The sequence below is a fragment of the Podarcis melisellensis genome (genome assembly GCF_964234715.1).
Source record: "Podarcis melisellensis genome assembly, chromosome: 2".
Classification (NCBI taxonomy): Eukaryota; Metazoa; Chordata; class Lepidosauria; order Squamata; family Lacertidae; genus Podarcis; species Podarcis melisellensis.
The window spans coordinates 6222795-6249489 of NC_138529.1; the positions used below are offsets into that span (position 1 = coordinate 6222795).

Sequence of the window (26695 nt, forward strand, 5' to 3'; positions counted from 1 at the left end):
AGTTGTTCGGCAACCACTCACTCAATCACCTTGCCCAATAATGGAAGATCTGAGACTGGGTGATAGTTGGACATATTGGCCGCATCTAAAGATGGTTTTCTAAGAAGTGGTTTGATAACCACCTCTTTCAGTGGGTCTGGGAAGGCTCCCTCACAGAGAGAAGCATTCACCACCCCCCACAAAGCCCATCACCCAGCCCTTCCCGGCTCGCTTTTATCAGCCAGGATGGGCAAGGATCAAGGAGACAGGTGGTTGGTTTCACTCGTCCAAGCAGCCTGTCCAGATTCTCGGAGGTAACAGATTGGAATTGATCCCATGCAACTTGACTAGTCAGGACTCTAGCACTCTGTCACTTTGAAATATGTCATTTCGAAATCTATCATAGAGTGAGCTTGATTTCAGTGGCACATTGAGAGGCTACTTTTCCAGCTTTTTTGTAGATGTAGATTGCTGCCACAGCACAAGAACTGTCCAACAATGCAATCCTATACATTTCTGCTCAGAAATATGCCCAACTGAGTTCAGTTGGACTTGCCCCCGGATACATAGGATAGGACTGCAGCCTAAAGTTAAAGGTACCCCTGACCGTTAGGTCTAGTCGCGGACAACTCTGCGCGCTCATCTCGCTCTATAGGCTGAGGGAGCTGGTATTTGTCCGTGGACAGCTTCCGGGTCATGTGGCCAGCTTCTGAGCAGCACATGGAAACGTTGTTTACCTTCCCGCCGGAGCGGTACCTATTTATCTACTTGCACTTTGATGTGCTTTTGAACTGGTAGGTGGGCAGGAGCTGGGACCGAGCAACAGGAGCTCACCCCATTGTGGGGATTCGAACCACCTACCTTCTGATCGGCAAGCCCTAGGCTCAGTGGTTTAGACCACAGTGTCACCTGCAGCCTAAGAGAGCTCTAAATCACAACAAATATGTGGGTGGTTTGAGGTGCTGGCTTATATTAGGGAGTAAAAGATCAATATTGAATGGGCCATGTTGATACATCACAGTAATCAATAGTTACTGTGAACATGGAGTTAGCTCCCACTTTGTTCCTCTAGTATCTGGTGCAACAAATCATGATCCTTGATTTAGGCCACATGCACCATACATTTAAAGTGCTATGCTGCCACTTTAAACATTCACAGCTTCCTCCAAAGAATTGCAGTTTGTTAAGGGTGTTGAGGGTTGTTAGGAGACCTCCATTCCCCTCATAAGACCTACAATTTACAGAGTTCCCTGTGAAGAGCGATTGATTGTTAAACCACTCTGAAAACTGTGGCTCTGCAAAGGAAAAACGAGTGTGGTACTCACCACTTTGAGCATCATTTAATTCATCCCAAAACTGAGCTCAGCTTTTGGAAAATACATTTTGGTCTGGATCTGTCAGAAATTCCCAGAAACACAACAGTGCTCTTCCAGTAGCAGTGCTCTTCCAGTTAGGAACGAGTTACCCCTGCTTACTGCACTGCTGTTCTTTGTGGCTGATGCTTTTCTGCCCCTATGTGACTGCAAAAACAGAGCCTGTCTTTCCGTCAGTTTTCAAAAGGGAGTGAATTGTATGAGTGAGAGGGTTTTGACTTTCTGCCAAGTTGTTTGTCAGGCACAAAAAGAGGAGCCCCTTTCTGTCAACAGTCTAAATCTGGCTTGTACTTTGTACACCTGCGAATGTTCTGGAGGGCTTGGTTGCAGTAGGCTGGCCAGTTGGAGCTGAGCTCACGGTGACCTTGCCTTGGTGTTGCCCTTTGTGTGTTTGTAGTGTAATCATTGCTGATTGTATGTTTGACTGTTGAGGGACACACTGGTGAATAATTGCTTTGCTAATATGAATACAGTGGTACCTCAGGTAACAGGTTACAGACTTTGCTAACCCAGAAATAGTACCTCGGGTTAAGAACTTTGCTTCAGGATGAGTACAGAAATCGTGCTCTGGTGGCGCGGCGGCAGCAGGAGGCCCCATTAGCTAAAGTGGTGCTTCAGGTTAAGAACAGTTTCAGGTTAAGAACGGACCTCCGGAACGAATTAAGTTCTTAACCCGAGGTACCACTGTGCATGCTGTTATTGCTATGTAAATGTGTATTATTCAGATCATATTTACATTTGAGAGTAACATAAAGGTCTTCTATACAAACAAGGTCTTCAATACAAGGTGTCTGGAACGTCTTCCATACACAGAAACTCCTGGTCCTTGTGTGAACAACTGTGCTGTTGTCACATTGGGGTGGGCATGATTAGAAGGTAATTGTGGGGGGTGTTAGAGCATCTGCTGGGCCCAGTGAAGCCTGTGGGCAAGAGTTTTCCTCACCCCTGGCTAGAGCAGCTGTGTTGTATTAATTATTTTGTGTTGGACTAGGTCCCAGGAGGCCAGGGTTCAAATCCACACTCAGCCATGAAGCTCACTGGGTTACTTTGGGCAAGTCAGTGCCTCGTAGCTTTAACCTACCTCACAGGGTTGTTGGAAGGATAAAAAGGAAGGAGGAAAGGTGGGATATAGTTGTAGTAGAGGCTACAGTAGTAATATCAGCAGGAAAATGTAGGCAATGCCTAGCATAATTGCTGAAGCTGGGAAGGGGCCAAGCAGTTGATAGCGGGTTCATTGCCCTATGTACTCCCTCGATCCTCCCTGTAACTTACATGTAAGGTAAAGAGATCCCTGACCATTAGGTCCAGTCGTGACCGACTCTGGGGTTGTGGCGCTCATCTCGCTTTATTGGCCAAGGGAGCCAGTGTACAGCTTCTGGGTCATGTGGCCAGCATGACTAAGCCACTTCTGGTAAACCAGAGCAGCGCACGAAACGCCGTTTACCTTCCCGCCGGAGTGGTACCTATTTATCTACTTGCAATTTGACGTGCTTTTGAACTGTTAGGTTGGCAGGAGCTGGGACCGAGCAACGGGAGCTCACCCCGTCACGAGGATTCGAACCACCGACCTTCTGATCGGCAAGTCCTAGGCTCTGTGGTTTAACCCACAGCGCCACATGTGTCCTTTAACTTACATGTACATGGATGCAAATTGCTTGACTTGCATATAATATAGTGGGCAGAATTTGGGTTACCTTGGGGGTGGGGTGTGCGTGTATGTCAGGGGTTCAGGAGCAGAGGGACAGGGAAGGGAGGAATTAGAGACCGAGGGAGAGGAATCCGAGGGAGAAGTCAGCGATGATAGCCGTCCGAGGTCTCTAAGTCTCTCCAGCGAATCAGAGGATTCACAGAAAGGGGCTCCCGCGATCAGAGCAAGGGGGTTGCCAAGGGGAACACCCCAGGAGGGAGGGGCCAGAGAGGGCTCAGAGAGCAGCAGCTGGAAATCGGGACCAGCTTCCCCACCGGAGAGCAGTAGGGGGGAGGAGCCCCAGGCATCGGGAGCAGGCAGCTCTCCGTCAGCGGAAGGACAGGAGTCAGGGTTAGCCACGCCTGCATCAGAGAGCGAGGAAACGGTCAAAAGGAAGGTCAGGGGCAGCGCGCGCGCGCCAAGTTCAAATGTACAAGAGGGTGGCGCCATAAGCAGCCCGGAGAGGGAGCCGGGTCCCAAAGCCCGCCGAAGAGAGGGGGAGGAGTCCGAGGGGTCCGCATCCGAAGCGTCCAGGAAGGAAGGCACCCAGGGGGGTAGTAGGACCCAGAGGCGGAAGGAGAAACGCAGAAGGTGGAGTAAGGCTAGAGTGTTGAACTGGTGTACAGGGGGCGGAGACTCAGATGAGGCTTCGCTGGTCTAGGGTCTAGACGTAGAGATGCACGCTAGGGTTTGAAAATGGGAACTAAACTTCAATAAAGACTTTGTACAGTTCCGCTGGCTAGCGTTGGTCTTCTGTGAGCTGGGACCTGGAGGCAGTCTCTGACAGTGTATTATGTATATATAATTGTGAAGTATATACAGCGCTCTGCCTAGAGTGACTGGACTGGTGGTGAAACGGGTTACAGGCTCAATTCTACGCAGGTTTATTTGAAAGCAAGCCCAGCTGCATTTGTAAATATACCCAACCAAGATATCTTGGTACCAGGAATAAGGGAAGAACAAATGGAACTTTTCCCCTGTGGTGATATTATCAATATAATAATCAGTAGTCTGCAAGGTTGGATTTAGTAACCAGCCAAAATGTGTGCTTCCTACTGGCTCCGACTCTCCCCTAAGAGGGAAGATGTTGCATCACAGCAAAGTCTGACTTTTGCCTTTCCCCCTAAAAATAAATTGCTAAATAAAAAACTCTTTCATGCTTTAGCCATTGTCCCGTGTGGTGTTTCCAGTGGCTGAAAGCCTTGTTGACTAAGATAGCAGGCTCACATGGTGGAGCCAAAGAACCACTTTAAAGTGTTTGGAGACTGGTTCTCCAAAAGGCAAACCTCAGTCCTGTTCTTGCTGTTTGTATCTCCTGGGCTCCTGCTTCCCTTGTCCTTTTGGGGAAGTCAGGCTGCTGCCTGCCGCTAATTTATCTCTTCTCACCCAGCTCCTTTGCTTATATCTTCCCAGAGCAAGTCATCTGATGTGGTGAGTATCTCATCCAAATACAAGCAGATGTACGAGTGCCGGCTACCTGCTGCCGCAGTGAAGATCCACCAGGAAAAAGAGGAACACCCCCGGAGTTACAGTGGACTTGGAATCTCAGAACTGCTGAAGCCCATGGAAGTGGCTCCTTGCCTTACCAAGGTAACTTTGGGCTAAGGGTTGGGATTAAATGTTGGGGGACCAGATGCAAGGAGAGAAGCAGTGGAAGCCACCCCTGGGCTCTCTGTTAATGAACTGCAAGTGAAGCTCATTCCCCCTGTCCCTGGGGAAATTTGCAAGGATGATTACCCTCAATCATCCTTGTTTTTCCTTCGCCAACAATCTCTTGCTGTCATGGGGACTGCCTCCTTTAAGGAACCGAAGCCGGTACTCAGCTAAAATGCTAACTTGAATCTTGCAGCCTTATTAAAACTCCATTGAGATTCTTTCTCTTTCTCCCCCTCCCCCCTCTCCACTCCTGAGTCCTTGAGCTTTTCCCACTTTTATAACCAAAACTTCCGTGAAACCCAACACTTCCATGTCCATTCCACTCAGTTGCATGATTAAGCATTGCCTAATTTGGGTGCAATGCTTCAAGAGAATTATAATACAATGGGGCTCTTGCAACAAGATTTTTTGCTTCAGCCAAATCTCCCTTTTCTCTCAGACCAAGGACTGGTGGACGTACGAGTTCTGCTACGGGAAGCACATCCAGCAATACCACATGGAAGGTACTCTCTTCTCTTTTGTTGGTTTCTCTCATCTGCTTGGTTTAGGTTCAGAGTAGGTATGGGGAGTCTCTGACCCTCCAGCCCCTCCGATCCAGCCTTCTGCAAGCCCCACACCCCCCAGACCATGTTTGCTCGCATTACCCAACTGGGCTGGGTTCTTTTCATCTCCACTGTAACAGAAGGTTTAAACCTCCCCACCCCGGATGCCACAACAGTGAAGAATGTATGATTCACTCAGAGCAGAAGTGGGCTGGTGGTGGCAAAGACAGGTTTGGGAGTCATGCTTGCCTGCTTCTCAACCGCAATATGCATTGGCTCAATTTGCTTTGGTGGAGCAGGAGGGTTGCTGCAATAACCCACTGTTCCAGAGGGCCCACCAAGTCTCAGAAATGGCTTCTGGGAGGTGAAAGGGAGTTGTGGTAGAAAAGACAGCCAAGGAAGTCTTATTATTCAAAAGAGTTCCACTCAACTTTCTCTGGATACAATGCTCATTTTCTCCCTTTTAATATTAGTCAGCCTGACAGGTCTTTGGCATGAAAGGTGGAGTAGAAATAAATAATCAGTGAACAGTTAAGCCAAGGATGGGGAGTCTTTGGCTCCTCAGGTGCCTCTGGACCACAACTCCCAGATTGCTGACTAGGGCTGGTGGGAGTTGGACTCCAGCAGTATCTGAGAGCCTCTGGTGCTCCATCACTTGCCACTTCCCTGCTGCAAAGTGCCTCCCACTTTGCTGATCTGCAGTGGAAAAGGAGCAACCACAGTCCCCAAAATTGTGTCGTGAGTGTAGTGCCACCCTTTTAATAAACCTCAACCGTAGGTCTGTATACATGGTTAATTCTTAACAGTAGTCTTATAACGAGAGGTCCATAATCTCCCCATATTGTAGAGTTTGGCCAGGGTGGGGATCTTCCAGCACTGTCAGAGGCTGTTGACTGAAGCAATTCATGTCAGCAAACCAGGAATGGCTGTCCAGCTACTTTGAACTGATAGGGTGCATGGCTGTGTTCTCAGAAGGAAGTGGGGGTTCTTCAGTCTGGTGCACTCTCCCTTTTTGCATCAATATGCAGATTTGAAACTTTACTTCGTACTAATCCCTTCCGTTTCTTAGCTGGGATAGCCCCTAATCTATAATCACAGATTTTATGCAAACAAAACATATGTGTCAGGAAACTAGTGGCATGATTAACTTAGACCAGAATATTTAACATTTTGTTTTTAGTGAAAGGGTGTCTTTTGTTTGTGGTGGTCAGTGTAGCCAGATTCATAGCTTGAATTTACACTGTGGTGGCACAACTGAAGCAGGTCTTTTCTCAGCCTCCGGTTCATGCTAAGATGTTGTTCTCATCATCATCATCATCATCATTATTACTCTCTCCTGAGGTCCAAGCTTCCAGTTAACAAAGTGACACTTTTCATCTTTCCCTGTGTCTTCCCCCACCCCAGAGTCTGAAATCAAAGGTGACATTCTGTACCTGGGGTACTACCAGTCCGCATTCGACTGGGACAACGAAACTGCCAAGGTGGGTGTTCCCTAGGCCCTTGATCACTTCATGCAATGGGGAAAAACTTGAGTGAGCATCCCTAAAGCTTAGGTAGCTCTCCAACCTCCTAACTGCTGAACATAAATCAAATCTGATGTTTCACTTTCTTTCCTTAATAGACCTTTCCTCCCCCTTCCCCCAGCCTGAAGCTCTTAGATTTAGTGTACCTTGAGATAGAACACTCTTGACATCAGTAGAGGGGAATGGCAATGAAAACTCCCAATTTGTAAGTCACTTTGGGTCACTTCAGGCACAAGCAAAAGCATATCTCTTTAAGCAGGCCTTTGGTTGTTAACTTTTTGTTTTTGCCTTTTAGAAGAGGTGGGGAAGTTCTTAATGTATCTTTTTCCCCTTGGTTTTAATGCATGTATGTGGAGTGGGTTTATTTTGCTTGTAAGTTGCTTTGTGCTGGCTGGGGCTGGTAGTGTGCTGGAGTCCAGGAATCGCTGGAAGGGCTCCACTTTGGGGAAGGCTTCTCCAATGGAAAATAGGGACAGATGCCACTGCTGCCGCTGAGGGAGGCTGGGAGGCAGGTAGAAGAAAAGGAACGGATGCAGGGAAAGTAGAGAAGAGGTCTGGAGGTCCCTCATTGCTATGCACAAGGAGTTTAAAAAAGCAGAGTAAGGCAGTTCTTGGAGTCATATTCCAAAGCAAATTAAGCCCCTGGTTCAGGAGCCTTCCTGACCCATGATAAGGGACAATGAGAGTTGCAGTACAACAATATTTGGAGAGCACCAGCTTGGGGGAGGGTATGCTAAGGACAGTCTGCAGCTGTCCCTGAATCTAGGCCCAGCTCAAAGCAGATTCCCTTCAGCTTCTGCTCAATAGGGGCTTGCAGCTAATTAGAGATAAAAAGGATCGAAGCAGTGAACCCCCCCCCCCAAGGCCTTGAGTGTTTTCTGGTTCTCTCTCCCCGCATCACAGGCTTCCAAGCAGCACAAGCTGAAGCGTTACCACAGCCAGACCTATGTCAACGGATCCAAGTGCAACTTGAACGGGAAGCCCCGGGAGGCTGAAGTCAGGGTAAGGAAAGGAACTTGGGTGCACCGTGCGGGTGCACCCTGAGTCAGCAGCTGAGAGGAAAGGAAGTATGGCTCTCTTGTCCTTTAGAACCCTTCATGCACAAGTGAAAGTCTCCATTCAGGTAGCCAGAGCTGTGTGATGGGCAGGAACTGACATTTCCCATGTATCCCATTAGATGCTGCTAGACTACAGCTGCCACAATTCCTGGCCATTGGCAATGCTGGCTGGGGCTGATGAGAGTCGGAGGGCCACAGGGTCCCTGGTCTATAGTTGACTTGAGAGATGTTGAGCCGAGAGTTGGAGGTTGGGCCTAGGAATGCTTGGAATATGGGTTCTCCTCCTGTGTTTCATGCAGAGGAGGGAGCTATAAAGAGCTTGTGCTGTCATGCATGTTAGTTTGTTCCCCATTTTTCCTCCTGCAAATGCCTGATCATTGGCTGCCAAGCCACCTTTTAAGTTGTTGTTGTTGTTAACATATAAAACCCTGACCAACTCAGGGCCAGGGTTTTTCTGACATGCATAGAAAACTCACCTGCTTGCTCAGGCTTTCCCTGACAATTAGCACCTTCTGCCCTACACCACAGGTGATAGGTGTTAGGAAGTGCACATTGTGAAACAGAAGGAAATGGAAGGACATTGTCTCATAAATTTACCCTGCTGCTGTTTGAACTTGGGCTGACCCTTCAACCCAGGGATGTGGGACCTGTGCTGCTACAGATCTTGCTCCCATCACTCCTGACCATTGGCTATGCAAGCTTGGGGGTAAGGGCCATAGCTCAGTGGGTGGAGCATGTGCAGTGGGTACAGGAGTCCCAGGCAAAATCTTGGCCATATCCATCTTTAAAGGCTCTCCAGGAGAAGGGCAAGGAAAGTTTGGTGCCTGAGGTCCTGCAGAGCTGCTGGTTACCAGAGGAATAGAACACAAAGCGCTAGGCTAGATGGACGCTATGATCTGAGGCAGTAAAAAACAGCTTTCTATATTTTTCTATATCTAAATCGCAGTTTCTGTGTGAGGAAGGTTCAGGTGACTACATTGCCCGTGTGGACGAGCCCCAGTCCTGCTCCTACGTGCTGACCATCCACACCACCCGCATCTGCCACCACCCATTTCTGCGGCCACCGTCCACTGCCACCCCTCAGACCATCCGCTGTCACCCGGCCCTGAGCCCTGCAGAATATGTGGAATATGTCAAGGCCCAAGTGTGTAAGTAGTACAACTGGTCAGGGAGGAGGTGGAGGCCCCTTCAGTGCCCTCTGGGCCAGGGCTATTCGCTTTGATCTGGTGGCCTTTTTAGAACTTAGCCCTTGCAAGGTAGGATACAGCAGTGTGACAGAAGTATCTTAAGTGCATCTGAAGCGTAAGCCCCTCCTTTCAGGGCGATTGAATGGTGTGTAGAGTTCTCTTGTGTGCATCACAACCTAAAAGCAGAAACAGAATAAAGAGTTGGTGTTAAGGGATGCCCTTTCCTCGTTTGCCTTCTCTGTTCCTGAGAGAATAGGCATGGGGGGACAGTGTGGTGTAGTGAAGACTGTGCTGGCTTGGATTCAAATTCCACTTAGCCTGAAAAGCAGTAGATGACTTTATCTCATTTTGTATTTTGAACACTACACCTCCCAACACAAAACAAAGTATGCAGGTATTTTCACCTGTGTAATGTGGTCACTTGGTGGCAGAATGCCAGATTTCTTGGCACAGGATTTCAGGATTCCTATTTCTGGTGCCCACTTTGCCCTCCAAATGCCAGAAGAGCTGCATAGCACAGGGAGGGCAAACAGGGTAGTATTTGAGCACTGACTGCCAAGGAGTCCTGCTTGCTTGGGAGAATATTGTCTTGTTGCCTTGGATGCTATGATGATGACCTGTTTCTTACCTGGACATACTGGGGTGTGTGTGTGTTTGCGTGTCTAATGTGTATTGTGTAAATTTTTGCAGCTGACACAAAGCGCAAAGTGGAGGAGATCTCTGAAGAGCTGAAGACTCTAGACACACGACTGTGGAACGAGCGAGACCCCAACTCTGCCGTTCAGGATTCAGATGGCAATGGTAGGGAACTACCTGACAAGACAGTCCTGCAAGGATGTTACTGAAATCTAGCCGTGGGGTGGGGTGATCACATGGAACCTGAAGCAAGTCACCATTTTAAAAAGTCAGTAAATACAGTGGACCATCCGGATACAAACTTAATTCATTCCAGGGTCCGTATGTACCCCGAAAAGTCCACATCTAGAGGTGCTGATTTTGTGCATGCGTGCAACGCAATAGAGTGCTTCGCATGTATGAAGTGCACAGAGCACATGGTGAAACCTGGAAGTATACACTTCTGGGTTTTGCCACGTTCACAACCCGAAAGTTACGTTACCCGAAGGTAACGTAACCCGAGGGTCCACTGTATGGCCTTCAGTGCCAAAAAACATATTGGTCCTCTGATTTTTGTGTTGGGGTAATGTGCAAGGACCCTTACACCATGTGCCTTCATCCTTAGGGGCACTCTGCAGTTTCAGATGTCTATTGGTGCAATTCTGTCAGATGGGCAAGCTATCTGCAAAGAAGACACTGAACCTGCATTTGTTCTCTTGTGACAACGGCAGTGCCGTACAAGAGACAGAAATGCATCTTTTTCTTGCATTTGAGAGTTGTGCTCTCAGTGTACAACTTAGGACTTGGTTTGCTTCAGTGTTCAGGAGTTGTAATGATCTGATATTGTACAAAATTTTACATAAAAGTCTTCCAGTTGCACAAGCTTAGAAATCATTTTAGAAAAGTAAATATATAAGCAGATTGTCTTAAACATTTTGTTCATCATTGTAAAAGAAAATATATTGTAATCCGTTTTTTCATTAGTGGGGGTGGGGGGTAAGGTTCGGGATGAAACAGGACCTTCACATCTTTAGTGGGCAGTACCTGCTCTTGCAGGTTTGGAAGCTAGAAACCTGTAAAAGGGAACTGCCGTTCTCAATGTGCTGAATTCTGCATTTGTGTGGTGCAGAGTATTCTCTATCCTGAGTGTAATTGTAGAAATGCTCTTGGTAAGCCCAAATGACTTTGCTCCCACTTAAAAACTTTGTTTTGCCTGTTTGGTCAGTGAACCCAGAGCCTGTTCCAACTGCTTCTCCTCCTGAAAGCGACCCAGGTGATGACTCTGATTTCTGGGAGAGAGCGCTGCGGGGAGATGAGAAGACAGCCCAGGTGCCAGACCAAACAAAGGTAACCTCCTGTCATCACACCTGATCATAACCAGTATCTGTCCAAATACTTTTAACGTGTGTGTATTCTTACCCTCAAAGCTGGTATATTTTCCTTTTTCTTGATTCTGACACCACCGGTGTGGGAGTTCTTTGTTTTTTATTTAGGCATGTTGCTGAGGCACTTATCAGTATCCCCTGAATTATAAGATTTGACTTATCAGTGAATTCTTTTATTTTATAGATTTATATCCTGACTTCAGCAACATATCCGTCATAACAGGGAGACAATAAAATTCAAGTAATGAAAAAGAAACTCCGCTAATTGTCTTAAGCCTGCAGAAACACAACTAACTATAAGAGGCCTTTCTGGCTAAAAACATCTTCAAAGTGCGTTTAAAAGCACACACAGGAATTACTTTGTGCATAGGATAGTTATGGGAGGGGTGGAGCATCTGCTTTGCACGCAGGTTCAGGCCCCGGCATATCCAGATAAGGTTGGAAGAGGCACCTTTCTCAAACCCTCGAAAGCCCCCGTCAGTCAAATAGCCAGACGCTGATCTGACACTGTCGAAGGCAGATTCCTATGTTCCTGTAAGTTGCCTCACCACTGTCAATGTCTTAGTGCTGCATCCAAGCACAGCCATATGTTCCATATCTACTAAATCAGGGCTGGGGAACCTCCAGGCCACCAGATCTCCACATCTGGCCCACATGCTCACTTCAGCCAAGCCATGTCCACTGCCCTACACCTCACGTGACACATCTCAAACAAAGCTTTGCAAGGGACATCACAAGACCCAACAAATTAGCTGCTTATCACCTGCAGGCAAAAAGATCAGCTAGTGTCCTTTTAACACCAGGTGATTGGCCTGCCAAAATTGTCCTGTGCAAGGTGGGGGAGCTAGTGATCTGGCCCACTGGACAGATACAGTCCCCCACTGCAGTATTAGATAGATGCATCTGTTCATTGTTGGCTCATTCACCATTGATGTTGGTGTTGTTATATGTTTATTATATTATTATATTTATTTTGTTGTTCTTATATTTTTATTATATAGTTTGTTGTTATATTTTTATGTTATGAACTACCCTGAGATCTGCGGGTGAAAAATATTTATAAAATTTGTGCACCACCCTTCATTCAAATATCCCAGGGCAGTTCACAACATAAAAATACTGATGGCACAGTGCTATCAAAACAAGGGGGGGAAATACATAATAAATCAAAAACAAACCATTAACCCCCCCCCAAACACATTTAAAAAGCCATAGAATGTTAATCAGCCAAACCCTGGTTGAAGAGAAACAATTTCTCTTGGTGCATAAAGATATGCAATGAAGGTGCCAGGTGAGCCTCCTGGGGAGAGTATTCCACAAATGGGGCCACTGCAGAAAAGGCCTGTTCTCATGTTGCCACCCTCCAGGCCTCTCATGCACGAGGCACACAAAGAAGGACCTCAAGTGATGAATGCAGGGTCTGGATAATAATGAATTCATTTGGCGAAACAAGTAGCTGAACTTAACAGTCTGTATCATGCAGAAATAATTCCCTGGCAACCCTACAACAGTGGCTTCTATGCATAGCACCCAAAGCCATTTAACTTCTGTCTTTTTTCTGCAGGAGGAAGAGCCAATCATGAAGACAGCAGACAGTCACCTAGCAGGTGAGTGTGTGGCCCATAAGTGCTGTGGCTCAAGAAAACAATCCTCTTTAGCACTGTCAGAAAAGATGCTTTGAGGAACATTCACCTGAACCAAATAATTCAGGACTTTCTGAACCCTCCTCCTCCTATTCTTTCAAGAAGACTGGTTAACAGTCAGACATTTTTTAATGGCCTGTATCTTTGAAAACTGCTAATTCCTCCCCCCTTAGGCATCCTTTCCTCTTTTTAACATTGTTTAGTGTTCAGAAAGAGAGTGATGGCAACTGCAAGTGCTCCTGGGTGACACTGCTTATCTAGATCTACTTCCGTCTGGATTTTGGTCTGGTTTGGGGATTGAATCAGCCTTGGTTACTTTAATGGATGACCGTTACAGAGAGAGGGGCAGGGAGTGTGACCCTATTGTTCTTAATCTCTCAGCAACTTTTGAAAACATTGATCAGCTTCCTGGGATGGAGATTGGAGGCACTGCACTAGAGTGGTTTCATGCCAACCTGCACAGTTGAGTCCAAAGAGTAACATGGGAGGAGTGCAATTGGACTCCCTGGCCCTTAGGCCACAGGTTTCTGCAGGACACTGTTCTGGATCCAGTGCTATTTAATACGTGTATTTTGGAGCAAGAGAAGCTTTGGAGCATGGTGCCATCAGTATGCTGATGACATGCAGCTCTGTTCTCCATCTGAATCAGAGGTTGTGAAAGCCCTGGAACCAGAGCCTCAAGGCAGTGGTGGACTGGACAAGGGCCAATAAACTTGAGTTTGAATTCAGCAGAGATGGAGGCTTTGTGGGTGGGCGGTTCCTGTATCCAGAAGATAGGCCAGTTGCCCGTTCTGGGAAGGGTTGCACTTTCTCTCGAGCAGGTACGTAGCTTGGGCGTACTCCTAGATATGTCCATCATTCGAGACCCAAGTGACCTCTGTGGCTAGGAGTGCCTTTTGTCAGCCATGGCCATAACTGGATTAGGATCCATTGGCCACTGTAGTCCATGCATTGCTACCCCCAAGAATGGATTACTACAATTCACTTTATGTGGGGCTGCCCTCGGACTTGGTCAGGAAGCTCTGGCCAGTGCCGAATGCAGCGACCAAACTGCACGTGGAGGCAGACAGCTGACAGCATGAGACACCTCTGTTAAAACATCTCCACTGGTTGCCCATACGCTACTGGGCCAGGTTCAAGGCTCTTGTGTTGATAACAAAACCCTGAGTAAGTTGGGTCCAGGATGCCCTAAGGACCATCTGAACCCTTGTATCCAGCTTGATCACTGAGATCATCCAGAGAAGTGCTGTTAGTTTTCCCCAGGTCACTGGTCCCATGCTGTGGAACACTCTTCCAGCAGAGATCCAGTGGACACTTCCATGCATTTCTTTTGTACGTTAAGAGGACTATGCAGTTGTTTAAAATTTTGTTGACTGGTTTAATTGTTTTGTACATTCCTCTTGCATCTTAGGCACATCCAACTTGTGCATTTTCTACCCTGCACAGTTGAAGGCCGGCCAGCTGAAATTGTGCAAATTAAGTGCATGCAAAGTTTTCCTGGTGCGAAAAGAACCTCCAAGGTCCTCTCAGCTCTGGAAGCTTGGGGGTAGCTCTGTGAGATCTCACCGGAACTTGGATGGACCCGTGAGATTTCACAAAAGCATCCTAAAGCCAGTATGCTGAGCATACTTTTTACATCAGGAAAACCCAGCTTAGTGCTCTGGCACTGGAAGGCTAAGGCTGCTGGTGGGGGGGCATTTCCAGGGGTTTGAGTATATGTGTTTTTGCCTATACACTGAACCCTTGGAACCAAACCCCCATGTAAGATGCTGTCATACTGTGTTGCTTTTAAAGGTTTCTTTTTAAAAATGTTATGACATTGCTGTATGCTAACTGGATACTTTATGAGAGGGTGATATATAAATTATTTTATTTATAAATAAATAATATGTGCTGTCTCGGATCTTTTCAGATTTCAAGAGAAAAATCCACTTCAAAGTTATCAAGAATCCTGGGGACCTGGTGCAGTTTATTCGTGACTTGAAGGAGAATGCCAGGAAGGTAAGATGTAGTAGAAGGCTTGCTTGTCTCCAGATTTACTATGCTATTGCTGAGCTGCTTTTAGGTATACAATGTGGAATTGTTATCTGCCTAGTATATGGAACTTCCATGTCCAGGGTCCAGGTGTTTGCTAGGGAACAACAACTTGGAGGTGTTCCTGGGGCCACTGGACAGGGATTGTCCAGCCTTTGTGATGTGCATGTTGCGATGGCATCTCAGCTGGATCGGTTTGAGCCTCGCCTTTGTCCCTCCAGGACAAAGAAATGGTGAGAGAACCAGAGGAAGCATCTCAAGAAACCCCACCCAAAAGTGAGCCATCGTTGGGGACAGAGCACTCTGAAGAAGGGGCCCAGGAGGATGAGAAGGATGAGGAAGACCTGCTGGGGAAGTTTGAGAAGGAACTGGAAGACATCCTGCTGCCTAAGTCTGAAATGGCCAAGCTGAAGGAGGAGGTAAAATCTGAGATGGAAAAGGAGTTTGGTCACATCATTGATGAGGTGAGGATGCAGGAGACTAACTATAATTTCCTTTCTGCACTACCCACCCGAGAAAACTATTGATGGGCTCTGGATGTTCTCTGTCCCCAATCACCTTGTATTTGCACACATTTTGCTGCTTTTGTGGGAAAAAAGGGCTATAAACTTTATATGTGTTTTTTAGTTTAGAAAAAGCTGAGAGGGAGGGACAAAAAATTGGCAAAGAATGATAAATAGTAAGGAGAGGGAATCCTTCAGCAAGGTGAAGGAACTTTCTTCAGGCAGCACCAGTGGTGGGAAGGGAGGGGACTAACAGAGGAAGTGGTGTCTGAATGATGCAGCAGCGAGACTTGTAGTCAGTATGGTTGCCCTGGTGGAGCCTTACAACCACAAGGACTAGAAACATGATTGAAAACGGAGTCTTGCAGATCCAGACTTTACACCTGTGGTTCTCAAAGTGGGTGGTCTGGCCCCCTGGAGGGGCAGGGGGGTTATGTAGCAGACTGAAGGTGTAAATGACTGTTAGACTTTGAAAACCTGGTATCACTAGATCAAGTTCATTTGTTTTGTTTAATTAAATATTTCTGATTGCATTTTGAATAAATGTGCATTTAATTGTTGTTGTTTCAAATTTTATTGTGTTATTACCTTCCATAGTAGGGCATGCAAACCACTGTTCTGAATATTGCTTTTAGTAGGCAGGGGGCACTGGGGATGAGTGGATTCAGGGGAGCAGTGGCCCAAGAAAGTGTGGGAGCAACTGCTGTACACTTAACTGCAGGAAATGAGCCAGGCTGCTACTCAACTGGATCTCTCTCTTTCTCAATAAATAAATAGATCTTAGCTTATCCTTTCTTGGATTGTTTACTGGCAGGTGGAGGATGAGTTGGAAACAGAAGGCCTGAAAGGTGAGTTTGATCGGAAGCAAGCCTCCAAGTCTTTGGCGTCTACCCTCAACAAGCTTATTGACAAGCTGGATCCTGGCAAAGACTTGAATAAAGGAGATAAGGAGCAGGAGCCACAGCCAGGGGAGGAAGAAGAGGTAGCAGCAGATGGGGAAGATACTGCTGAAGAAGACGTAGCCAAACCAGCAACCGGTATGTTCACATACAGATAAGGTTGGCTTCATTTTTTTCAGTGCCAGGAAATTTGAGGACTGTTTTTGGATCAGCCACCAGGGGGTGACATTTTGTCATAAATAACACATCGAGGGTTGATCCACATGCAGATTGCAGGGCAAGTTGTCAAGGGTTTAGCAAATAATTTGGGAGCAGGTAGCTAGCAAGTTGTGATGTGATGAAGAAAACCACAGCAGAAACTACTGTAGTTACGGAGAAGCCTTTGAATGCCCAATGGGTGAGACTTCTTAGAAGGGCTCTTTCATCACTTATCCTTGCTCTCATTCTTAAAATTCCTGCAGGGTCTCTGGAGAGTTTCATTTTTGTAACACAACTGCTCAGACACCAGTCCTGGAACAGGGTTTGCCCACCTGGTGCCCTCCAGCTGTTTTGGAGTCCAGTGCCCATCTGGCTGGGGATGGTGGGAGTTTTGCTCCAAAGCAGCAGGAGGTGCCGCAGGTTGGCCAAAGCTGTCCTATAAGCTTCACGGTCAAACTTGCCAGAGCTGTCCTGTCTAATGCCCTTCTCCATTTGTGACTATCTGCACATTTAAAAAAGACGCAAGACTTCACCTGCTCTCCCAGGTGCATTTCCTTAGCGCTGGTCAGTAAGTGACTGGGAGGCAGGGGGCATTGTAGTCAGAGAACTGATGGTGGGAGGAGTTTTCCCAGTAATGTTTGCCAGTTTCCAAACTGATGGAAATAGTTATTTGCTACTGGGGGGGGGGTTGTCCAGCCACATAGAAGTTCCCACTCTTTCCTTTTTTAAAGCCCCTTGCATTTCATTCTAACCCATGTGTACGTTTTTGTTTTGTTCTTTAGCTAAGCCCATTTTGCCATTTCTGCTTGCTTCTCATACTGTTGATCATTCCTGCTAGCCTTGGGAAAGGCAGGGCACTGAAGCCTTGGCCACCTTGCCCAGCTCTCCCCCTTTTCCTTCTGTGACATTTCCAACCAGGCATCACCCAGATGCTTTCAAGTCACAAGACAGCCTTCCCCAACCGGGTACGCTGCAGAGATTTAGCTCCCAGCCAGCACTACCAGGGATGGTGGGAGTCTGGAGGGCACCAGGGTTGGGAAAGGCTGCCTTAAGGGTTAGAAACTTGCTGTTCAGGGACTTAGGAAGCTCAGTTTTCAGCCTAATATAACCGCCACACCTATCTGGGACTTCCTGCCTTCCTTTTCCTCTGCAGTCCAGGGACCTTCTGCATTTTGCAAAATTTCCAAATGCTTTGAAAATAAACCCTTAGTAAAAAAAAATTGTGCTCAAAGCACCGTAAGTACAATTGGCAGAATTTTTCCTTTAGAATGCAGACTTTCCCCAGCCTTGCTTGTAGGCCCTTCCAGCTTGCGCTCTCGTTCTCTTTCTCCCCCCCCCCCAAATATTGGCCTACTGACCCTCCTCTGTCCCCTTTTCTGTCTCAGATGGCGACCCAGACGGGCGCGTGAAAGTCAGGGTCACTAAAGTAAAGCCAGGCAGCGCTCAGCAGAAGCTGCTGCGAGTCCAAGAGATGAGCAGGGACAACCCACAGCTGCGCCACATAGAGAGTGTGGTTAAGGACCTGTTGGAGAAGGAAGGCCTGAAGGCAGAAGGTAACGCAGCCATGTAACCTGGACAGGCAGAGGTGGCCTTGAGCCTTTTTTAGCCTGGGCGGGGTGGTGGTTAGGGGGAGATCTTTAAGGGAGAGCAGTCAGGGATGCAAAGTCACTGGAGGGCTCTCTTAATTGCAAACCACAGGGAGCCATTGGCCGTTCTGCTCCTGAGCTGATAATCTCAGTACAGTGGTACCTTGGTTCTCAAACTGAATCCATTCCGGAAGTCCGTTCCAAAACCAGGGCATGCTTTCCCATAGAAAGTAATGCAAAACGCATTAATCTGTTCCAGACTTTTAAAAACAACCCCTAAAACAGCAATTTAACATGAATTTTGCTATCTAACGAGACTATTGATCCATAAAATGAAAGCAATAATCAATGTACTGTACTATAAAATAAATAAGACAGTATTGTAGATGATAAAATTTAAAATTACATTTTTCTTACCTGCACTGATGATAGTCATTGTTTGGATGGGGGGGCTTTTATCCATTTCCACAGTCACAAAACCAATCAATCAATCAGTAGCTGAACTGGGTTCCACACAGTCACAAAAACAAAATAACTGAAAAAGCCTCAAAAACAAAAAACGCAAAATAAATAGCAAAAACGAAAGCACCAAATTTAAGCCCCAAATATCACCTCAGAACACTGCTATCGGAAACGGAATAATTCGATTACAATGGGGGGACGCAAATTAGCAGCGCAACAGTAAAAACGGAAGCTCAGGACTCAAAACGGAGCATGTTCGGCTTCCAAAAAAGGTTTGAAAACTGGAACACCTACTTCCGGTTCTGCAGCATTCAGGTTCCAAGTTGTTCGTGAACTAAGCTGTTCGAAAACCGAGGTACCACTGTACATTATCTGCTTAATTCTTCTCCCAAGAAGGTTTCTGAGGCCAGGATTTGAACTTCTAGAACTTGAAGATTTTTAAAAGTACAGTAAGCCGGCTCCACCCCATTCTGCCCCTTTTCGCCCTTTTCGCCCTTTTCCTGACATCTTTGGTCATGCATCCTTCAGATATGCCTAAACCAGGAGTTGCCTGTAAGATTATACATTTTAATTTTGAGACCCTTCAGCCGTAAAGTAGGGGAAAACAAAGAGCTTGCTTGTAGTGGATGAAGGTAGAAGTTTGATGTGAATCCCATTTATGATGTGCTTTGATATGGGGGACGGGGAGGAATTCAAGTGTAATCACCAATATCTGTCAAAACCAAAGTGTTAAAGGAGTAAAGAAAATGGGAAGTTGGATTTGTAAGAACTAGGTCAGAGGTAGGCAACCTAAGGCCCGTGGGCCGGATGTGGCCCAATCGCCTTCTAAATCCAGCCTGCGGTCGGTCTGGGAATCAGCGGGTTTTTACACAAGTAGAATGTGTCCTTTTATTTAAAATGCATCTGTGGGTTATTTGTGGGGCATAGGAAGTTGTTCATTTATTTTTTTCCAAAATATAGTCCGCCCCCCCCCCACATGGTCTGAGGGAAGGTGGACGGCCCAGGGCTGAAAAAGGTTGCTGACCCCTGAACTAGGTTCTACTGCATAGTATTGTCATCATCAATTTGTTTGTATGCCACCTTTCTGTAGTTAAAACCATGCTCAAGACAGTTTGCAACATGAAAAGATTCACATAAAAACAAACATAACAAAAGTAGTAAATAAATAAAAGACATCAAGCAGCACACAACCAAACTGAACAATTTCCACATAATCGTAATAAGATCTGAAGACAAAAATACAAAAAAATTAGCATCAGCAACAGTGATAGTAACCCCTCCACAAACCCCTAACCCAGCCCAAAATTCTCTTCAGCAGCCACAGAATTTGTAGCTGGAGTCAGTCAGGGCCCTGCCCTCCCAGACCAGTCCGGGAGCAGGTCTTCCAGGACTCACAGTCAAGATAGTAGGCTATCAAGTGACTTTATGCAACATCTGACTTTTGTTCTTTTTGAAATCCCAGTGAATTGTGACTGAAGTGCATTAATTACCTGTACACAAGGTTAGGTACCTTCTTCTTCTTTGGCGATCACTCGTAGCTGAGTAGGATTGTCTTCCATGAATATGGTCTTAACAGTGTGTCCGTAAGTAACTGTGGAGGCCAATTCTGGATCCACGCATCCCTCCACAGTGGGGACACAGGTACCACTGTCTTGAAGGCCTCGTGGTTCCTATTCTTGAGATTTTAAACAATGGCAAGCTAAGCATTTTGTTAGTCAAATGTCAACATGCAGGTTCACCCACACATGGTAACCATGGAGATGAGCATCCATCCCTGCTGTACCTGCATCACCATTCCGGGACCCTTTCTACAATTAAAAGACCTATGTGCAGTTTAGTTCTGGGGGATAATGTGGGAGCAGCATGCTCTTGTCTTCAACATTAAAGGTTTCTCTGGAACCCAAACCCACTCCCCTTGTGTTAAAAGGAAGGAGAAAGCAGCATGCAACTTACAGTGGTGCCTCGCAAGACGAAATTAATCCGTTCCGTGAGGCTCTTCGTATAGCGGTTTTTTCGTCTTGCGAAGCAAGCCCATTGACAGCTTAGCGGATTAGCGCTACAGCTGTCAAGCGGCTTCCAGCGATCAGCTGTTAAGCGGCTTAGCGGCTTAAGAAAAGGGCGAAAAAAGCGGAAAAAACCCGCGGGGGGATGCAAGATTTTTTTCGTCTTGCAAAGCAACCCCATGGGGAATTCGTTTTGCGAAGCGCCTCCAAAACGGAAAACCCTTTCGTCTAGCGGGCTTTTCGTCTTGCGAGGCGTTCGTCTTGCGGGGCACCACTGTATATGTACCAACCTGCAATGTTTGGTTCTGTTCTTTCCGGAACCACTATAACTGGTTGTGCGTGCACACGCTCTTGCTAAACCCCCAAGCTAATAGCTCTTTAAAACCAGAAGAGGGCCATAAAAACAGCTCCTCTAGCACAGTACTGTTTTCCCCAAACAGAATTTTGGAGACCAAACTGCCTGTGACCTTTTGCTGTGCCTCTTCCCCACACTGCTCCAATAACACTTGGCCATAGCAACTGCATGATGGGACACAGTTGTGCTCATTGTTTACCTTCATCCAAAGGTAAACAATGCTTCATTGGCCAGCATTTGCAGAAGGCAGGGGAAATACTGAGCTAAGCTGTGCACTTCTGCTTTAATTAAAATATTACTGGGAGATGCAGGGAAGAGGTGTGGACTGGCAGCTGTTGCGTGTAGATCTTTGTTTGGGTGCTGCACATTTTGGTTGCAGTTTGAGGGCAGGCTAGCCCTGATGTGGCTGCATCTCCTGCTGTTGCTTCTCCAGTTAAGAGATGCCCTCTGTCTGTTTCTTAGCAGGGCAAGCCTGCTAGACCTCCTTGCTGTGCTCCTGTATCTTCATGTCCCATTTCCCTCAAATATGACCCACCAAGGACTGGGGACAGGGCAACTAATGTGTGGCTAACTTTGTGGCTGGCAGGTAAAATTGAAATCAAGATTGTGACCACGGGTGGCCTGGGCGACGATGATGATACCCATTGGCTGTCAGAAGAGGACACCAAAAATCTCAAGGACATCTTCTTCAATATTCTGGTGAGGGCCCAAGAGGAAGGGAGTGTTTTAATGAGGAGAAAGAGGTTGTTCCCCTCCATATCACACCATGTTTATATTTAATATGGAATAAGGAAGAGGAAGAATTCCTTGCAAGTCCTGTCCTCTGGTGTGGAAGACGTGGAGAGACTGGCTATAGTTGTGGTCTTTGGTGGGGACAAGTCTGTGCACCAGGGCTGGCCCAAAACATTTTGGCACCTGAAGCCAACTGCAAAATGGTACTCCTCACCCACCCCTGCCAGAGAAGAAGGGGTGAGTGAAGATCTGCATCAGAAACAAGGGGGGGAATTAAGATCTACCCTGGAAACAAGGGAACAACGGGGGGGGGGGGAACCAGCAGCACCTTCTATTTGCCAAGAGGCCACTTGTGGGGCAGATCTGGTCCCCAAGGAGTGTGCTGCAGCTGTAGTTGGCAACAGTGGGCGATGCATTCCTTGGAGGCTGGATCTTCTGCTACAGCGGATGCTGCCGCCTGAGGCGGTAGCCTCACCTTATGGGTGGGCCGGCCCTGCTCTGAACATAGAATCAGAGAATTGTAGAGTTGGACAGGACCACAAGATTCGCCTGGTAAAACCCCTGCAGGAAGTAGCTATGCCATGACTAATAAATGGTAATCACTTAAGTAGGGTGGGTTTTTCAGTACCCTTAAAGATGGCAGCAGAGTGGGAAACTCAAAACAAAGCCACAGAGTAGAATCTCCCAGGAACATTTCTTAGGCATGTTTCACAGGAATGAATGGGAGCAGTGCACTTCCCATTCATGTCAACAAAGCTTGGGCAGAAGAGCCTCCTGGTGGAATGAGGGGTGTGTTTCCTCATGGCGGACTCTACAGTGCACTCCCTGTATTCCTTCCCTGCTGGGGGAGAGGGCTTGCCATTTAGGTTTTATACTTACGGTGCCAAAATATCTTGGGTTGGCAGTGGGACCTAGAATTTGTCACCCACCATTCATATGTTTGATTGATTGTATGTGTATATATATATCACACACACACACACACACACACACACACACACACAGAGAGAGAGAGAGAGAGAGAGAGAGACTGCTGTGCCCCCTGCTTGCTTTTCACCTTCCCAACCCTATTTCTGAAGACATTTCTCTCTTCTTTCCCTTAGCTCCACTTTACACCTCTGTTTTCACCTTCACCCCCATGTCTGTACCTCCCCCCATTTTGTTCAACCCCCTTGGACAGAAACCACCCCCATGTTTAATGTCCTGCATCTTCTTCTTTCTACATATTGCACCTACTTTTCACCTTCTCAGTTAACAAGCCATAATCTCCTCCTATTCTTCAGACCCATTCACACCCCTGCTTTCATCTTGAACCCCTTTCTCATGGCTCCTAAACCCCCCTTTTTGTAACCCCCTTTATAAGCCAATTTTCGCCTTTACACCCCTTTTCCCTCTATGCACCTTTTCTCATCTCTTCCTTGCACACAGATCAACCCATTTCCTTGCCTTCGCCTCTCTCCTAATGTGCAGCTACTTTGTGCACATACATTTTGTGCTGATATGTTACTTACTGTATCTTGAAAATAAATAGAGGCTTAAGAGCAAACTTGTCAGCTTGTTCAGTTAGAGAGGTTTCAGTTGATGGTTGTTGCACATATATGGGTGATTGCTTGTTAATAAAATAATTGCTAAGTTCCCAAATTGAATATTGAAGACAACACATAGTGGCAGGAGAGAAATACATAATGTAAAGGTCGTATGGAATATCATAGTTTATCTCTCACACATGAGACAAGTGAAGAATGGAAGAGGGAGAAGTTTTTAACAGTCATTTTTTCCCTTTCAGTTTTTCGCCCATCTCACTGTACTCAAACAATAGCAGAGGTTTGAGTAAAGCAAGGATGGAGAGAGACTGAGGTGTGGTCTTTTTAAAAGGCAAATCAGTTTTAACAAGAAGAAATAGCTTCTGTGTTGTACCCTTCTCTGCCAACATCAAAAAGCTAACACAACAGAGCCATTCCCAGCTCCCTTTTTGCTGTACCAAACCTTGTTTTGAAATCCCATTTCTCTCCCCCTCCCCATGTTCATTGTACTCAACCCTCTGTCATTGTATAAAATCGCCACTTTTCCCCTTTCAGTTTGTCTCTATTCCTGCTGTCCCAAAACTTCTGGTGTTGTTTGAAACCTCCATTTCCTTTCCAGCTTTAGTCATGCTTCTACTGTTTTAAACCACCACTTTTCTGCACCCTGACTCCGTGCAAATCCAAGATTGTGATACAGCACTACAAATCCTCCAATGTTGGTTTCATTTTGATGTATATAGGAAGATGTATACATACACATACACGAATGTGTTGGTGTGCTTCTTCCCTGCCCTCACTGCCTTTTGCTTCCCCTCCTAGATCCAGGGTACGGAAGAAGCTCATAAAGAGCAGCGGAGGCAGCGACAGCTGGAAGACAACTATCGTTTTGTGTGGGGGCGCAGGCAGGATGAACTACCAGCTGCTGGCAGCGCTGATTCAGATGAACTGGATTTCTGAACCTCAACAAGCGTTGGAACTTGGTCACCTGTGGCTTTCCCCCCTGCAAGACTTCTTGGGCACCGTTTCAGTTGCTCACCAGGAAGAACAGTGTGTTTCAATAGTGACCAGAATCCCATTAGAATTGCCTACAAAGTGACTGGCAAGTGTGAGGGGCATCTCTTGCCCATAAGGTGCAAACTTGACCCACTACCGTCTCATGAGTTTCTTTCTCTTTCTTTCTCTCCCTCCTTCCCATTCCCTTCTCTGTCTCTCTCAAGTACCCTCAGGCATGTCCCCACCATAGCCTAAAAGGCTTCCATAAGCTGCCTCACACGGCCATGGCAGCCTTGGTGCCAAATCTGTGGTGCCCTCCCATGCCATGCTGTTGGCGTCAACCCTCACAGTCTCATGCCAGCTGTGCTTGGCAACAGGAGCAACAAAAACCAGGCCACCCACTTGACTCATTGGGAGCTTTGTGCAGCCAAGAATCTCTTGACCTGATGCTGTTTTGGGGTGTGCAGTTCCGGGTGGAAACAGGCCTTTGGCTCAATGCAACGTGGAGTGGAGAGCTGGAACTCATTCACCACCCTCCCCACTTTCCCCAAAACGCTTGTGTATGTGGAGGAAACCCCTGGGCTTATGCAGATGGCTGCCTCTCACCTGTGTGCCTTGAACTTGGAGGAGGGTGGCGAGGGAGAGGACGTGCTTTCCCTGTCCTGTCTTGGCCTCTTCCTAGCATTCTGTTGGGGAGGGAAGGTTTGCATGAAGCAAGTTCAAGTCTGCTCTGTCGTTTACAGGCCATTCCTCTACTATTTTTCATTTGCATAGCACCAAGCCATTGTGCAAGGTCTGCAGCCTTGGTCTAGTGAACCCCAGCAAAGAGAGAATGCAAAATAGTGGTTGGCTGGGAGAATGTTGCAAACTGTTCTCTCTGCCGGCATTGTTTCACATATACTAAGGCCCTCGGCATGGGAGTATGCGCTGAACTGTGCTGAAACACAGCATCTTATGGCAAAGGCTGGCTGTTACTTCTGTGAAGTCTCAAGCCACAAGCCTGGCTGAAATCTCTTGCAGCAAGACAAGCGTTCAGCTTACGTGATGGGTGACTGGAGGTGAGGAGTCCCTGGCCAAGGAAGGGGAGAGGCCATGGCATGTACAGGATGATTCAGTTCTCTTTTTTCCTATCAATAAACCCAGATCAACCCAGAATACTAGATTTCAATGTTTTGCTTGTGTGTGTGTGTGTGTGTGTGTGTGTGTGTGTGTGTGTGTGAGAGAGAGAGAGAGAGAGAGAGAGAGAGAGAGAGAGAATGCAAATGAGCCAAGCAAGGACACTGGATACAGAATTCCTAATGTATTAGAGTGATCTTTTTTTACCTTCACAAACCAATACATGTGATATAAAATGTGTCTTGCAATGCGCTGAAGGCCTTTTTTCAGTTTGTTTTTGCAAATCTTCAGTGAAGGTGCCTTACTGAGGATCTTGATGGCAAAGGGGCAGTGTCTCATTAAGCAAATAAATCTAAGGCTGGATTTAGGAACAGGTACCTGACCCAGGCAATGGTCTGCGCTGGGCACACATGTGCCCCGGCTAAGCTTGGAACAATGTAATAAAAATAAACAAAAAGCCAACAATATTCCAAAATGACAAAATCTTCTAAGTAAGTGGGCCTGATAACCAGCAAATTAGTAAAGAAGCAAAACCACAATGACAGAAATTTTAAATTTCCAATTTAACCAAATACCTAGGTACAGCATTTAAACAAATTAAATCATCTTTGGTTTTAGCAACAGTTTCCACTCCCATTTTTATTGTATTGGTTGTAAGTTGTTTCTAAATGGTTTGTAATACTGTTTTTAACGCTGTTACCTGCCCTGAAATCTTAGGGTGAAGGGTGGGTAATTAATTAGATAGACTTCTTGTTTATGGCAGGACACTGCCCTCCTGTCTCTCACACAAAAAAGCTCAGTTCAACATAACAATACACATAATACATTTTGAGAACACATAATACATTTTTTAAAACCACAAACAAACTAATAACACCCCCTACCACAAGCACATTTTAAAGGCCATCAAATGTTTAATCAGCCAAAGGCCTGGCTGTAGAGAAATGTTTTGCTCGTGTCTCTTAATCCACCCATCAGAAGCACAGGGAAAATTAATTTCATCTGCCCAACCAAAGACACCAAGGCATTCACTGCCAGCACAAGGAGAACTGAGATTTTCATGATGGTCACTGAAGATGAGAGAGACAAGGAGACTTTTAAAAGCTCTAGTTTAGACATCTGGAGGGAAATCCCAAGCCATTGCTGTTCCTGGATCCAGCTTCTCTTCCTTTTAAAAAGGCACAAGCTAGCGATCAAATTGGTTGGCAGAGCTCATGAAGTGCTGGAGCCCTGAATGAATTTGCAAATGGATTAGTCCCGTTTCTGAAACAATGCCCTATACACACGAAAAATACACGTGAAAATGTATGCATTTGCCATAAGCTATGGAGTATAACTCGGGATTTTAAACTGCCACTCATTTCAGTCTCCATCTGAGTGGAGGGACCCTAAAATAAACAACCTAAGAATAGCATCCTGCAGGATCAGGCCACTGGCCCATCCAGTCCAGCATCCTGTTCTCACAGTGGCCAACCAGATGCATGTGGGAAACCATGAGCCCAAGAGCCCTCTCCCCTCCCCTGGTCTCCAGCAACTGGCGTAAAGCATTGGTGTATAAACACTTGTATACTGTCTGTCTAAGTGCTTATGGCACCTCTGAATTGCTATCTTGTTCCCCTCCTCTTACAATGACTGGTTCTCTG

The 26695-nt window shown here is 46.5% G+C and overlaps 1 protein-coding gene across 2 annotated transcripts in view; it reads left to right on the plus strand.

The window, feature by feature from the left end:
* OS9 (OS9 endoplasmic reticulum lectin) overlaps nucleotides 1–25022 on the plus strand; it is a 31878-nt gene extending 6856 nt beyond the window's left edge. Inside the window, exons 2-15 of one of the 2 annotated variants that reach the window (XM_081900745.1) lie at nucleotides 4453–4629; nucleotides 5135–5198; nucleotides 6642–6718; nucleotides 7664–7762; nucleotides 8765–8966; nucleotides 9696–9806; nucleotides 10846–10967; nucleotides 12570–12612; nucleotides 14561–14649; nucleotides 14904–15146; nucleotides 16000–16222; nucleotides 17668–17835; nucleotides 21275–21387; nucleotides 23763–25022. In XM_081900745.1, coding sequence (XP_081756871.1) covers nucleotides 4453–4629; nucleotides 5135–5198; nucleotides 6642–6718; nucleotides 7664–7762; nucleotides 8765–8966; nucleotides 9696–9806; nucleotides 10846–10967; nucleotides 12570–12612; nucleotides 14561–14649; nucleotides 14904–15146; nucleotides 16000–16222; nucleotides 17668–17835; nucleotides 21275–21387; nucleotides 23763–23900 — 1869 coding nt within the window. In that variant the 3' untranslated portion in view covers nucleotides 23901–25022. The remainder of the gene's footprint in view (nucleotides 1–4452; nucleotides 4630–5134; nucleotides 5199–6641; nucleotides 6719–7663; nucleotides 7763–8764; nucleotides 8967–9695; nucleotides 9807–10845; nucleotides 10968–12569; nucleotides 12613–14560; nucleotides 14650–14903; nucleotides 15147–15999; nucleotides 16223–17667; nucleotides 17836–21274; nucleotides 21388–23762) is intronic. The other variant, XM_081900746.1, reaches the window with a different exon arrangement.
* Nucleotides 25023–26695: the final 1673 nt, after the last annotated feature.